The sequence below is a fragment of the Apis dorsata genome, unplaced genomic scaffold (genome assembly GCF_000469605.1).
Source record: "Apis dorsata unplaced genomic scaffold, Apis dorsata 1.3 scaffold_541, whole genome shotgun sequence".
NCBI classification, from domain to species: domain Eukaryota; kingdom Metazoa; phylum Arthropoda; class Insecta; order Hymenoptera; family Apidae; genus Apis; species Apis dorsata.
Window position 1 is genome coordinate 27,122 of NW_006263761.1, and position 16,119 is coordinate 43,240.

At 20.0% G+C, this 16,119-nt stretch overlaps 2 protein-coding genes across 2 annotated transcripts in view; one reads left to right on the forward strand and one right to left on the reverse strand.

Annotated features, from left to right (window-relative positions):
* The window catches only part of LOC102680483 (glutamate receptor ionotropic, delta-2-like), a 15,756-nt gene extending 5,941 nt beyond the window's left edge, over positions 1–9,815 (forward strand). Inside the window, exons 5-9 of the mRNA XM_006620842.2 lie at positions 3,866–4,033; positions 5,738–5,964; positions 6,040–6,242; positions 8,475–8,740; positions 9,074–9,815. Of these exons, the coding sequence (XP_006620905.1) occupies positions 3,866–4,033; positions 5,738–5,964; positions 6,040–6,242; positions 8,475–8,740; positions 9,074–9,725 (1,516 nt within the window). The 3' untranslated portion in view covers positions 9,726–9,815. The remainder of the gene's footprint in view (positions 1–3,865; positions 4,034–5,737; positions 5,965–6,039; positions 6,243–8,474; positions 8,741–9,073) is intronic.
* Positions 9,816–15,551: 5,736 nt separating this feature from the next.
* The window catches only part of LOC102680718, a 6,461-nt gene continuing 5,893 nt past the window's right edge, over positions 15,552–16,119 (reverse strand). Inside the window, exons 4-5 of the mRNA XM_006620844.2 lie at positions 15,798–15,917; positions 15,552–15,709 (exon numbers count right to left, since the gene is read on the reverse strand). Coding sequence (XP_006620907.2) covers positions 15,580–15,709; positions 15,798–15,917 — 250 coding nt within the window. The 3' untranslated portion in view covers positions 15,552–15,579. The remainder of the gene's footprint in view (positions 15,710–15,797; positions 15,918–16,119) is intronic.

A 16,119-nucleotide genomic window follows, 5' to 3' on the forward strand; every position in this document is an offset into this window, starting at 1 on the left:
TTCAGACTGATCAAAATTTATATCTAATATAAAATATTTTTCATATTTTATTATCTAGTTCATCATGAATTTTTTTCTGTCGAATTATTGTAGCTTTTTTGTTAGAATTGTTGAAAATATTCTTTTTTCTTTTAACTAATTAATTATCTAATTAATTATCATTAATAATCGATAATATTTCAACATATGAATAGTATTTTTTGGGAATCTTAAACTTTAATGAGATCTTCGAATGAGATTAATATTTTTAATAACGCGGAATTAAAATGAAAAGCATGCATGTATACAAAAATAAAATAAATGTATTTTTGTATACATTTTTATCAAACTTTTTTTTAAAATTTTACAAATTTTTCTATAAAAGAAAATATAATGGCTGAAGGTTTAATTCTTGAATCATTTCTAATTATTAAATCTTTTAAATTAATATCCTTATAATTAAAAATTCTTATATGAAATCCTTCAAATTAATTTCCTTCAAATTATAATCTTTGATATGATCTTTATTGAAATTCAATTGCAATAACAATATATTTGAATGAATTATATTCTTCGCAAAAGAATTAAATATTTTATAATTATTTATGAATTACAGTAAATCTGATCTTATATTTACAAACAAAGCAAACAAATAGATTTTTTACGATAGATATCATAATTTATTCATGAATAATATTTTTTTATTTAAACTAATTGTTACTAATAAATTATTATGTAATTAATTTACTAATGCAATTGCAAGGTTTTTTTCTTGAATGTTATAGGGACAATTATATTTATAAGTTAGAAAATGTTTTAATAAAAAAATTTTTTCATTACGATAAAAATTCAATTAAATTAATTAATTAATTAAAGTAATAATTAATTAAATTATTATTTTTAATGAGAATGTATAGTGGATTATATTTAGAGCAATTTTTTCATAAATGAAAAATCTTCTTGAGAAAACTAACTCTTAAAATTTTAGCATTTTTTTTTGTTTTGAATATTGAATATACTTTTCCTAAGACTATTTTTTACAAAATGAAAATAGAAACTGCTATAAAATTATATTTAATATTTCGTTTTATTTCATAAAATTAAAGTTATGTTTAAAAAAACGAAATAGAAAAAGAATTTCAATTTGAAGTCAATTACATTTTCAAAATATTCCATTAAAAAAAATTCATATATTATAATTTATATATTTTGTAAACTAATAAAGTTTCATTCAAATCAGAATTTTCTTTGATTTCGACAACATTATTTATCAATCAAGTACACAAATATATATTCCTGTTTTTATAATCTTATTCCATTTATAGCAATATTACATACAATATTATAATTTTATATGAAAATGTAAGAATAATTACTATGTTATTACTATTATTATACTGTTACTACTATTATTATAATAAAACACTTCTGAGTTCATTCCAGATCATAGGTTAAAAAATTGCGTCATATCGAAAGAAAAAATGTTAAGATATTGACTAATGTACATATAAGTTTTTACAACAAAATATGAAAAAAAACATATCATAAAAGATAATTGTCTGGTGATTCTAGTTATCATAAAATTGATAATATTTTTATTTTATTTTAATAAGTCATCTTTATATAACTCTGCAAAGAAAAAACTTCCGGAATTATATTTATGCAAACTGTTCAGACAAAATAAATGGAAAATTTAAGATGTGAATCAAGATAAATAGAAAAACAAAAATTGATATGAAAAAATATTCGTTTTAATTTATTTTCCAAATTATAAGCGATTTAATTTAATTTTGCACTGAAATAAGATTACATTTATATTTCGGAGTTGATTTATTTAATATAAAATTAATTATAAATTGCTTATAATTTCATAAATAAGCTCCTTTTACATAAATGAAATTAAAATCAAAAATAATAAAAAGCAAAAGTAATATGATAAATTCAAAATCTATATTTGAATACAATCCTAAAATTATGAATTCATTATATTTATAATTATTATATATATAATATAATTATATATTACATTTATAATTATTTTAATTAATAAATTATTAAAGATTAAAAAAATTACAAATATTTATGTAATATATCTGTATTTTTCATAGTATTAGATTATAATATTATAATATTTTCTTTAAATAAATAAATAATAAATACTAAATATACAAAAATTTGGATTTATCAAATTTGATGAATATTCACTATTTATTTTTTTTATTATAAATATAATTCTATTATAAATTAATAATGTAAATAACAAAAATATTTTATATAATAAATATTTGTAAATTTCTATCTTTAAAAATTATTTACTGTATTCAAATAAAGAAGAAATGGTATCCAGATGTGCATAAAAAGCTTAGATGATGCTGTAAAGACAATACCGTTTTTAAGAGAAAAATATTGTTAATTATTTACTTCACAATTATTACATTACATTATTTAAAAATAATTCGGCATAATTATAGTATTAATATGATCTTGTTATCTGAGACAATTTCTATAGTCATTCTCAACGGCACTCTACCTGAGAGAAAATAGAAACACACGCAGAATATTTTTGAAAAAATAACGGAGGTTGGAGGCATAGTCTTTGGACTTATTCTAGAGTACTTTCTTTGGTGCGGCATGCTACTCAATCAGAGGATTAATCCTCAGCGTTATTGAATATTTATTCAATACGTATTTTTTATTGAAGATCCGCAAGCTTACAAGTGAAACATGGGGACTTCAGAGTCCAGGAGGTCCGTCTGAGGAAGAATTCTTAAAAGCTTGCAAAAACTTCTAGAAAAGCAGAATCAGAACACTAAAACTACAAGAACATTGGAACTGGAAGACTACTATTACAACAACAAGAACCATAACTCCTTGAACTTCGAACTCTAGTGACAATGGATCATTATTGGCATATGGCTAATAAAGGCAGATTTTGCTTTTAATTTAGTGAATCGAACTTGATAACAGTGGACTCCGTAATAATTAATTTTATTACTATATTCCATAGCTCCAGGAACAGATTGAAGCTAACAACTGAATAAAATAAATATAAAAGAATAGTGGAGTTTACAATTTTACCCGACATTTGTATGATATAAAATTATAATTAAAATACATACATCTATATTCTAATAACATAAACAATAAACAAATATGAATTTATCCCATTATTTCTTTTTATTAATAAATAAAAAATTCAAAAATATAATAAGAACAATATCAATGAAAAATGAATATTATTAATTAATAGAGAAAATTCATTAAAAAATATTTAATATTAAATATTTTGTTTATCAAATGTATCACAAGAAGTGGATACAATGCACAAAGTTTAATAATTAAATGAAAAATAATCTAAAAAATATGATTTATATATTTCCTAAAATTGTAAAACTAAATAATCTATAATAAATCATAAAAATATTTCAATTTTTTTAAAGAATTTGATTTTCTTTTTTTGTATAAATACATTATTTTATTTTCTTATTTAAATATTACAATTTATAAACTATTACAATTTAATAAATATAATGATTATTAAAAAAAGAGTTATGTTATTATTAATTCGGATATTTTTAATTTTAATTTTTTATTATTAATAATTTGGATATTATTTAAAATAATATAAAATAATTATAAAATATAAGTCATAAAATAATTATGTAAAATCATGATAAAATTAAATTGTTATTTTTGATTCTCTTTTTTTCAATAAATTTTGTTTGGTTTAATCTCTAGAATCTTAAATTTTCTAAATGATCCGAACATTCTATAAAATTTTTTTTTTATAAAGTAATAAAGTAATATAGCCATAAAGTAAACAAAATATATACAATACTTATCAAAATAATTGTTCTGTTTACTATTTAGAATGAAATATTTGCAGCATTGAACTGGTGCCGCACGAGAAACTAGGTACTTTGAATAATAAAGTTTGGAGTAATCTACTTGGAGATGTTGTGAGTGGAGAAGTAGATATTGGATTGGGATATATCACTGTAAATAAAGAACGACAAACGGAAATGTCGTTTAGCCATCCCCTAATTCGCTATATGTGAGAGGAATATTTTATAAATTATTTACAACAATAAAATTTTTTAAGATGTTTAAAAAATTTTTGTACAAAAATGAAAATTATTATATTTCGACCGAATAATATTTAATTCGTTATGACGATTTCTTATAAAAAAATAAGAAAAAAATATAGAATGAAATTTAAAAAAAAAAATATATTTAAATGCATTATATGTATATGCATTAACAGTTAAGATGCAGTTTGTTGTGCGATGGCACTTATCGTAATCGATAATGGAATATTCCTGATAGAATATTTTTTTGTATTTTTTATATAATTTTTTTTTTTAACCAATAGTTATAAATACTGTGTAGACATTGTTTACAAACAGACACTTGGTAAATTGTATCTTAGCCGTGCATAAAAAACTAAACTTTAGAAACTCCATGAGATTTTAGAATTCTTTTACTAAATGATATTGAAATATTTTAGAAATAATAAGTATATTGATAAGTAAAATATTTGTGCAAACGAATAATAGATAAAAGAAATTTAAAAAAAATTATTTCCAATATAAAAAAAATACACAGTTACATTTTCAAAGTTTATTCGCTTTATTTCGTATAATAATTATTTTGTAATTTTATTCGTTTTACTTTGCAATAATATATTCTGAATATTCGAAAATTGATACAAGGATATGATATGCACATATTTAAATTATATTTAAATAAATTTATATTTAAATATATATAATAAATTATATTATATTTCAATTTCAATTTTAATTTTAATGAAATCAAAATTATGCGCATGCAAACATAATAAATGAATTTAAAAAATGAATTATGAATGAATTATATATAAAATAATGTTTTTTTTTTTGAAATCAGCATTTTTTTCATTTTTTTGAATATAAAAGCATTTCTAATCAACTTTCCATTATGTAAATAAAATCATTAATATTATTTTTCTTTTTTTTTTCAACGTAAATTGGATGTAAGTGCATGATATTTGTTTTATGAGCGAAAAAATATTAATAATCTGTATTACAAATTAATTCCTAGGAATTTATCCAATATTATAAAGTTTTTCAAATTCGATTTTCTGAAAAATTAAACTTCAAAAGAAATAAATTTTGTTTCTTTTTATCTTTGTCAATATATATTACTCGGTCGAACTGAATATTAATATAAGTTTATAAGAGTAGCAGTTTTTCGTATAGAAAAATTTTGTGATATTTTCATTTTATTCCTTGTTATTCCTATTTATATAGAATTTAAAATTCATAATATAAATGAAGTCAGAAAGATTTTATACTTTAAAGTAAAATAAAAATCAAAAATAATTAAAAATTAAAAATAATTGAAAATACAATAGTTATTTTATTATCATTATTTCTTATGTTTCATTCTTATGTTTCATCTCAAGAACAGCAATCTATAGTAATATCGATTATTATATGAATTAATAAATATTTATTAACTTGATAATTAACTTATAAAATCGATTGATATTCAAATCAATTTTAAAAATGAAGGTTCCGAATTTCGTTATTCTTAATTTTTATCTTATTTTGATCCATAAAATCTCTGACTTCATTGTACCGTGAATTTCAGACTATCTTGTATAACTTTATATATTGAAATTAAAATGTATGTTCTCGATCAAATATATCGAGAATCATATATTATAAATAATAATATATAATAAATAATGTATGTATGTATATATATTTTATAGGAGGAATATTTATTATCATCCATTAGAAAGTGGAACAATGAGGGACATATTTCGTCAACCGTTTAATAATTGCTTATTGAGTTGCGTCGCGTTCACTTATTTCGTTATACTAATATCTATGGGATTGATTATTTACACGGCAAAAACTGTTTTACATTATGAAGAGGCAAAATGTGTTGGAATAGGAGAGGCTGCACTTTGGTGTATCAGTATAATGTGCATGCAAGGTTTTATAAAAAGTATTTGTATTGAATTAATACATATTATTAATACATATTTAAAGAGAATTTTATTAAAAACAGGTTCTCCATGGACACCATGCAATCCATCAGGAAAAATAATATTATTATTCACTTTGATATTCGCTTTGGTAATGTACAATGCATATGCCGGTTTCATTACTTCAATTTTATCAGTGCAAGCAAGTGGTATCAAGTCTATCATCGATATTTTATCGCACAATTTTAAATTGGGATACAGTATTACTGATGATGAATATATTAGAGTGAGTTTATTAAAAGAAAAATAAACTTATCAAAAAAGTAATTTCTTATCGATTTCAATGAGTTTGAAATATATTATTAAAAATTATTATTTTGAGCAATTTTATAAATTATTTTATAAATCTATATACATATATATTCAATAATCGACTATATAATCGATAATAATAGTTTTCATCATTTTTAGTTATCTGCAAAAAATTTTTAGAATAAAAACTTTTAGTAAAGATGTCTTCTTGGAATACATTTTTTTTATTGTTACCATAATGATATATAAATTAAAGATATTTACGTATGATAAATATGCAAAAATTAGAATTTTTATATATTTTTCCGATTGTTCCTCATTAATGTTTAATATTTTTTACAATTTTATGTATAATTCAAATATATTCGGATTTTTTTTTAAAACTGAATTTTTTTATATCTCAATTTATTTATATAGCTACCGGGTATATATTATAGATAAGTATATATTATAACAATTTATAAATATTTATATGAAATCTATTAAAGGCAAACCGATAATTTTCAATCTCTTTATTAATAATAATTGTGCTAATAAATGTACTTTAATATATAGAGTGTTTCTCATCAAAATCATAATACAAGTTGTTGAAGATTTTGTTTTCGAATAAATTAAGTTTGAAAATTTTTCAAATACAAAAATTGGCTATTGAATTCGATTGAATTCGATGAATTATTAATAATTATTCTATATGTAGAAATAAACGAAAAATAGAAAGAATAAAATTGTTTTATCGCTAAATTCTTGTTTTTGAGAAAATTAAATCGAATTATCAAAGAGTTATGTAATTTCATAAATTTATAATTTTCTCGAAATTTTTAAATAAAAGAATTTATTCTATATTTTTTGCTTATTTTATATAAAATTAATTCCTATTAATAATTCATTCATATCTAATTGGAGAATAATCAATTTCATTTATATTTGAAAATTTTTCAAATTTGATTTATTTGAAAGCAAACCTTAAAATAAAAATATATTATTTTTTGTTTTCCATTTATTTTTGCATATAAAATCAATATATGATTGCTTATACTATGGAGACTTACATATTAAATTTTGCACAATTTAAATTTGTTGGAACATATATCAATTATGAATTAAATTAAAACTATTGTATCTATTTTAATTCTATGATATTTTATCATAGATAATTATAATCACAACTAAGTATGACGAAATAGATAATAATAGTTAATATATATGCTTTTTTTTAAAATATAACAATATAAACACATACAACATAAAACACATACAACATATCAAAATACTTTTACATAAAAATCCGTAATTTATTTAATGAAATTAGATTATTTTTGATTTAGCTCTCTCTTAATAATATTTTATTTTGCCGAACTTTTAATATTTTAGATATCGAAAATTATTTTCAGAAAATTTACTTGATTATTGCTACAATCAGATTGAACTATACAAATTTAAAATACAAATTACACTTTAACGATATACATTTCAATTAATAATTTAAAGGAAGACAAATGTGATTTGATATAACTTATAATAGATATTGACTTATTATTATTGATGGTTATGACACGAAGATTTATCGATGGATAAAATTAATTTGATGAAATGGATATACAAGCACGATATAATGCATATATATGTGCATATATATAATGCATATATATGAAATATTGGATGTATATTTTTATATATTTGAATATAAATATGAAAAATATATCTATTTGCAAAAAATACAAAATTACAAAAATACAAAATATATATTTTTTATCATCTATAAATCATATTTTTTTATTCAAATTATATTATTCAATTTACACATCTATTTGCATAAATATTTGCAATCTTGTGAATGAATCAGATTTTAATCTTAAAATATAATGTAAAATAAACTTAAGAAAACTGACTTTTCTGCTGCGACTTTAATATATTTTTTCATTTTTTATATATCGTTAAGGATATAATATATCATAATTATAATATAATATAATATAATTATAATATAAGTAGAATTGAATGATATAATATTCAATGATATAGTAGAAAATTGAGATTAATTATCAATTACATCAAATATAAAAAAAAATTAAATCAAAAATATATGCCTAAAAATATATTTATTGAAATCGGTGAAGAAATAACTTTTTACAAATTGTTAAAAAAAAATTAAATTTGTAACTTTGTTCAAATGTATATAATTTTTCAAAATTATTATTACAAAAAGAATGTAAACGATAGCAATCTTCGACAATTATACATAAGAGCGTACAATAGCCGAGAATCTAAATTGGATACGGGTTCTGGACTTATGAAAGCCGTGAAAGGACATTATGGTTTTTTTGTAAGCGCCACTCTTGCACGTCGCACTCTCAGATCCACGTTAATTCAAGAACGATGCAGTTTGAAGGAACTACCTCTTCCACAAACGTTCACAATGGTGGCTCTACCCATGGCTAATTCTTGTCCTTACAAAAAGATCATTAATTTAAAGTACGTATTCTAATAATATTGAATCTTCTGGATTTTCAATTTGTGAATCACGATCCTCAAAATAGTTATCGCGATTATTTTTAGTTAAAATAAAAAAGAATAAGCTTGTATTATACTGGTATAAAAATGAACTGCCATTAAAAAATATTTAGAGAATATTGTTACATTTCAATTATTAAATGATATTATTTTAATATTAATATTAATGTTATTTTATCCTGAGTCCTTTCATCTTACTTATCTTTTTAACATTCTATATAATATCAATTTCATCCTGAAAAAAATATAAGAAAATTTTTAAGTAGATCTTTAATTAACGATATATTTTTTCAGCATTCTGAAAATACGAGAACGAGGTGTTCTGAACAGGATAACGGAACAAATGTTACCAGAGATGCCTCGATGCAAATCATCAACTACGTTTCACAGTGCTAGACTAGCCGATGTTTACTCTGCTTTTTTCATTTTGATCGCTGGTGGTATTGTGGCTATTTCCATTTGGATCATTGAGAGAATTTGGCACAAAAGGCGACAAATGAAGGAAACGATTGTGCGACGTGTGCGTCAACGTCGTCTGATGCCCTCTCACCTACCTTACTTACCCCATTTTAAATCATTCTCGCATTTCCCTTTTCAATCACAATTGCATTCCTATAACGATCCTCGAAGCGAATTTTCTCATGATCACGATTGCAAACACAATTCATCGATAAACAATGATTATCTCGCGTCGAAATTATCCATATCTACAAAACATTCGAGAAAAGAAATTTCGCTGAAAAAAAGAAAGGAGAAAAATGATTATATAGATTCAGATGAAGATATTGATCGATCTCGTTACGAATCAAAATTTTTCACCTGGAAAAGATACAGTAATTTGAAACGAGCGAATTGGAACCAATTTTCGGAATTTCCAAGATCAAAACTTGATAAAAATAAAATTGATAGATTGAAAGATAATATAATTTTTCCTTTTCATCATTGATTAATAAGGAAGTTAAGTTAGACTTTAGAAAATGTTGTTAAAAAATATTCAAGAAATTGTGAATTGTTTTGCAAGATTGTTGAATTGTATTTATTTATTTATTTTTTTTTTATAGAAATTTTTGAAATAGTAGCTTAAATAGTTTTGACATTATTTTATGTTTATATATAGATGGCAGAGAAGAGATAATATCAATAAGACACTTATATGGAATATTGTCATTATTGTATCTTAATGATTTTCCTATAAGAAAATTATATTATATTTATGAATTTGAATAAGATGTTATAACTTATTCGAAATAAGTTTTTATTAAATAAAATATTAATAAACGTAATTTGAATTACATATTATTAAAATAAACTATTTCGGAATTTTTATATATTTATTGTTTTTTTTTTTTTAAAGTTATATTGTTACAACTAAATTTTCTAACTCTATACTCTCGTCTCACTTTATTTAATGAAATATTAAAATGAGATTTATAATGTTTTTATCGAACATATATGAATTTTTTGATTATTGTAATGTTTAAAAACATTTTAATAAATATTTTATTATATTTATTAAATTTTTTTTATTATATTATATTTTATATATATTATTCACATTTTAAAAATATTTTATTTATGTTAATAACTGAATTTAAAGTTTGATTTTATATATAATAGAATATATATAATAGAAGATAATTGATCTATGTATTAATTTGCTATCAAATAATTTATGTATATTTAAATATATAATATATATATGCAAAATCAAGACAAGATATAATATATATATATATATTACAATAAATTTTTTGTACTACGATTTGAAGAGCTCTAAAGCTCTCTCACGTTAATGTTATTCTTTATCATTTAATAAAAAATAAGATTATAACATTCATAATGATTAAAATTAAAATTTGTATTTTAATGTGAAATTTTGAATAAAATTTAGAGTCTTGTAAAATATAAAATTTAAACAAAATATAAAATTATAAAATTTCATATTAAAACATACATATCCTTATAAAAATTACTATAAAACAGTTAACTAGAACAGTTTTGCATGGAAAATATTGTGCTTGTAATTTTTTTACATTTATTTCAATTTTAATACGTCATAATTGCAAAAATTTTATTTTTAAAAATATTAATCAAACAAATATTATTCTTATTACATTCAAAAATTTAAAGATTCTACATAGTTATTAAAAAGTTACTATTTTAATCAAAAATTATAAATTTTTTTTTGTAGTTCTTTGAACAAAATATTTTTAAATATTTAATCAAATATTTAAAATAATTATTGAAATATTGAAATTTATGTGATATATATCATATTTTTATACATAATTATGTTTTATCTTATACTTTAATTTTACAATTTTAATTAAATAAATTTTATAACGTCAATTTTGTAATTTTAAGAAACATTTTCAGATTTTCAATCTACGTAAGTAGAAAATAATAATTTGTTTATTATATATGGTTTCTTCAGAGATTTATATCATTAATATATTTATACATTAAATATTAATAATAATTTACGTTATATATGATAATAAATTAAAACATTTAATTTAAGATTAATTTACATAGTCTCAGTATTATATACATTGTATAAAAATACTTTAAATTTTGTGTAGTTATCTGTAAATTAATATTTATTTAAACGATAATGAAAACTATAATAATGCAATATTAAATTTCCGTTGCTTTCTATTCATTAAAAATTTGACGTATTGATAACATTTTTAAAGATTTGATGACGCATGTTTTTAAAATAGATGTAAAACAAATGCCGAATAGAAATCGTATATTCCTGGATGAAGCGTATAATTTTCATGTCTCGAAAAAAATTTCAAATTTGTATTTTTTAAATTCTCGAAATTTAAAAAATAACATCACATCAGTTATTGACAAATTTGTACAGCTAGCCAAATACATTTTGATATAGAACAATTTTCATTTGAAAATCATATTGGAAATATACATAATATATATAAGCGATAGCAAGTTAAGATCAGCCTCTGCCAATTATAAAAAATGGTATGTCATTGTTTATCAATTAGACGATCGAGTTTCACAACTTCGCTTGATATCAGCAATTCAATTGTTCGTTTCTAACAATAGCGACTTTTGTTTAGACGGTGACAAGGAAAAAAAATGTACGATTGAAAGAGAATAAATAATAATGAAAGGAAAAGAATAATAAGAAATTATTTTATTGGAAATAAGAGTGAACGAAATACAGATTTATTCGCGATATTATTATTATCAATATAAAACTATTTTAATTATATATTTATTCTTATTTTTATTAACAAAATCACAAGACCATAATAAATAATAAATAAAGACCATAATAATAAATATATCTTTATCAAAAAAAAATCAAAACTGTCTTTTCTCAGAAAAGGAATCGTCAAATTATACGATTCACTGATTTCAAAGCGTTTTTTTGTATATCCAGTGAGACGATTGTTTGCATTACTATATGTATATTAATATATAAAATGATGATTTATGTCTATATAAATAATTTTTAGAAAAATTACGAGTGATCGATCTATAATAAAACATATACAATATGAGAATCTAAATATATAAATATTTATATCATAGTAAAAATTAAAATGGTAAAACTAAACCAAATTAAAAAAATATGATTATAAATTAATAGTTAATTGTGAATTATTAATTATGTATATTATGTAAATGTATATTGACTGTTATTGTAAAGCTGTAACTAATAAAATAGTCTTGCAAGCAGATTTGTTGAGTCTCGAAAAAAATTGTATTCTTTGTGATGTCATTGCTAATTTGTTTCTTTCAAGGGTCAATATCATTCACTGCTCACACGTGTAACCAATATTATAATATTAGAACTTTGGTACCAGCCACCGTGATATGTTTATATGAATAGTTAATAATGATATCATGATGAAGCACATTTTGTTACAACATCACATTTTATGAATAGTATATAGTATAATAGCAAGTTTTTTTTATATAGCATAGTTTTTTGTAAATATCTCGAAACTAAAACCGATGATAACATATATAAGAAAAAATTATAAAATATTTATATTAAAAAATTATAAAAATATATAGGAAAAAATTATTCAAAATCTCGTTCGTAATGTATTTAAAAATTATCGAGATCAGATAACAAATTAATTTTTTACATTTCATCAATAATTTTAGTAAATTATATTTAGATAAATTTTTAAAATAAATTTGAGAAATTGATAATCTCGATACTATAACCAAAAGAAAAAAAAAGAAACATAAATTTTGAATAATTTATATGAAATTGATATATAACAGGAATTTTACTATTAGTGTAAAAATTCATGAAATTTTTTAATTTGCAATACACACATACACACACACACACACAATGATTATATATATGAAAATTGAAACTATATTATATATATGTAAATATAACTAAATTTCTAATTATTTTTTTTTTTATCTATAATATATCTTTGTTTTCTTTATTAATTTCGATAATTGAATTGAATTGAATATAATTTATATTTATTGTTTTAAATTGTAGAGGGCACAACTAAACACTCTGATTTTTTATATAATCGATATTTCAGAACATAAAACATAGAATGTATATTTTATATCTTATTTGATATATAACGTAATAATATACAAGATATACGAAATAAAAAACTTGCGCCTTGTTCTTAAATTATATATTATAAATTAACGAATAAATAAAAATATGAAATAGAAACAAATGAAGTGTTTGTCAAAACAATAACAAAACAAGATAAAAGAATGAATTATCGCACAATTCTGGAATAAGTGTTATAAATTCAAAGATTAAGTGATTTTCAAACTTTAAACTTTCTTGAATTTTCAATTATCAGAAACATTTATTAAAAATAATTATTAAATGTAAATATCTCCTAAACTAATAATGCTTTGATTTTTATGTGAATATTTTTCATGAAAAATTTTTACGATTTAGTTGGATCGAATGTATTAAAAAATATTTTTCATTTAAAAAAAAATCAATAATCTTCATATCTTTATGCATTCACTTACAAAAAAAAAATTATGCCAAATTATATTTTTATTATTATAATTATTATATTATATATATTATAATTATATATTTCTCAAAACTATTTAACTTATTTTTGAAATATCTTTAATTATTATTAAAAAAAACAATTCGCTCATATCTTCAGATATCATATTATTGCATCATTACATCATTCCGGAAATTTAAATATTTACACGATTTTAATCATGCGATGAACTAATCAATACATCAGATCATATATTAGTATCTACATATATGAATACATATGTAATCAATATAATATATATTGTAAAACTAAACAAAAGATGCAAGGATGCAAATCTAAACTTGTTATCTCTAATAAACTAAATATGATTATAAATAAACGTGTCTTCAATTCTAAAACTATCATGAAAAATATCATATAACATTCTATCATAGTACGAGAAAGTATATCATTCATTATTTGCCGTTCTTTCAATCTTCTTTTCGTTTTATCCAATATATATCAAAATAGATATAGACAAAAACAAAAAAAGAAAAAATTTTTATTAAATCTAAAATACATCAATCATTGCGAAATTAATTATTCATTTTTTTAATAATAATTTAATAATTTAATACAAATAATTAAATAAAAAATTATTTATTTAATAATTTTTAAATTTGTTATTAAAAAAGTAATATCTAATATTTATTTATTTTAAAAAATTAATTTGGTTGAATTAAATGAATCTTATGCAATGATTATTATTTCATACAGAAAATGTGTAATAATAATATTATATATTTTTGGAATATATTTATAGAAAGATGTTTCAGGAAGCCAAAACAAATACAAAATATAAAAATGTTGATTGATGATTAATTTAATTTGTTAATTGAAACGAAAATGACGAAGATAAAGTCTCATTTTATATCTGTCTATTTCCGCTTCTTCTAATAGTATAGTATAGTATATAAACTTCAATTATTTATAATCTAATAACAACCTGATATAATCTAATTTAACCAATATTCTTTTTTATTTTATATTTTTGTCAATTTTGATATTTAAATGAATCTTTATAAGATGTCTCATCAATATATTAATATCCAATGAAAAATATTTTTTCTATATTATGCATGCACTGTTATTGCTAATCATTTTTTTTTATTTTTTGCAATGTTTGTTTGTTATATGATATCAATGTGAACAATTAAATTTGATAAAAATTAAGAATAAATAAAATTATTAAAATTGGTATAAGATAATAGAGATTAGGATGAAAAAAAGAATTAAATTAATAATTACAAATTATAATAAATAAAATACTTCTTTAGTTTATTTTTGTTTCTTACTTTGCAATTTCAAATTTTCATTCAAAATTTTTGAATATTAAAATTTAATGTAGGGATAAATAAAATTAGCATTTAATCGTGTAATGTTTAACACGAGACTCGATAAAAATGTAATAATGATAAAATAATTTAATTAATATTTGTAACTACACTTTCTTAATCTTATTTAATAGTAAAATTAAATTGATTAAAAATGATTTTAGCATTGTTATCAATTCATTATCCGAAAGTTAAACATTTTTAGATTATTTATGATAATAAATAATAAAATTTTTAATATTTATTTACATAATTTTTAGTGTAGAATAATTATATAATATAATATTATCAGTAAAAAATAAAACAAAATATTAATTTATGTTTACTTATATTGAATAATATATAGCTAGAAAAAGTATATAAATAATCATATATTTGAATTATATGTTACAATTGTATTTACATATTTGTAGTTTAGTTTATACGATGGATAATATTAACTTCGATAACCATATCTGTCGAAAGTTGCAGAGATTTTCATTTTAGCATTGAAATTTTTACATGGACATTCGTATTTCTCAATATTTTCCATACTCTTACAATCTCGTAATAGACCATGTATATTTCTAAAACGTCAAGAATATAATAAAAAAGTTATTAATAAATACTTTTCTTTTCATTCAATTTTTTATTCTGATAATCTCATCTTATTACCGACACATGATGCTATATAAATCATCATTTTTTTCATCATCATCGTACCACTGTTGCCATTGCTTGTACAATGATATTTCACCGATTTCATCAAGATAATAATGACAAAGATCGCTTAATCTAAATAAAATAAAATATAAAAAGAGAAAAAAATAAATATATAAATATATAAAATTAAATTATTATATTAAATATTATTAGTATATTGCATAATAGATTATAAGAAATTTTATATTCAAATTAATTATGCGATTTCTTAATTATTTTTAAAATATAATTTTTTAAAATTTATAATTATAATCTTTTTTAATAGATATAGAAG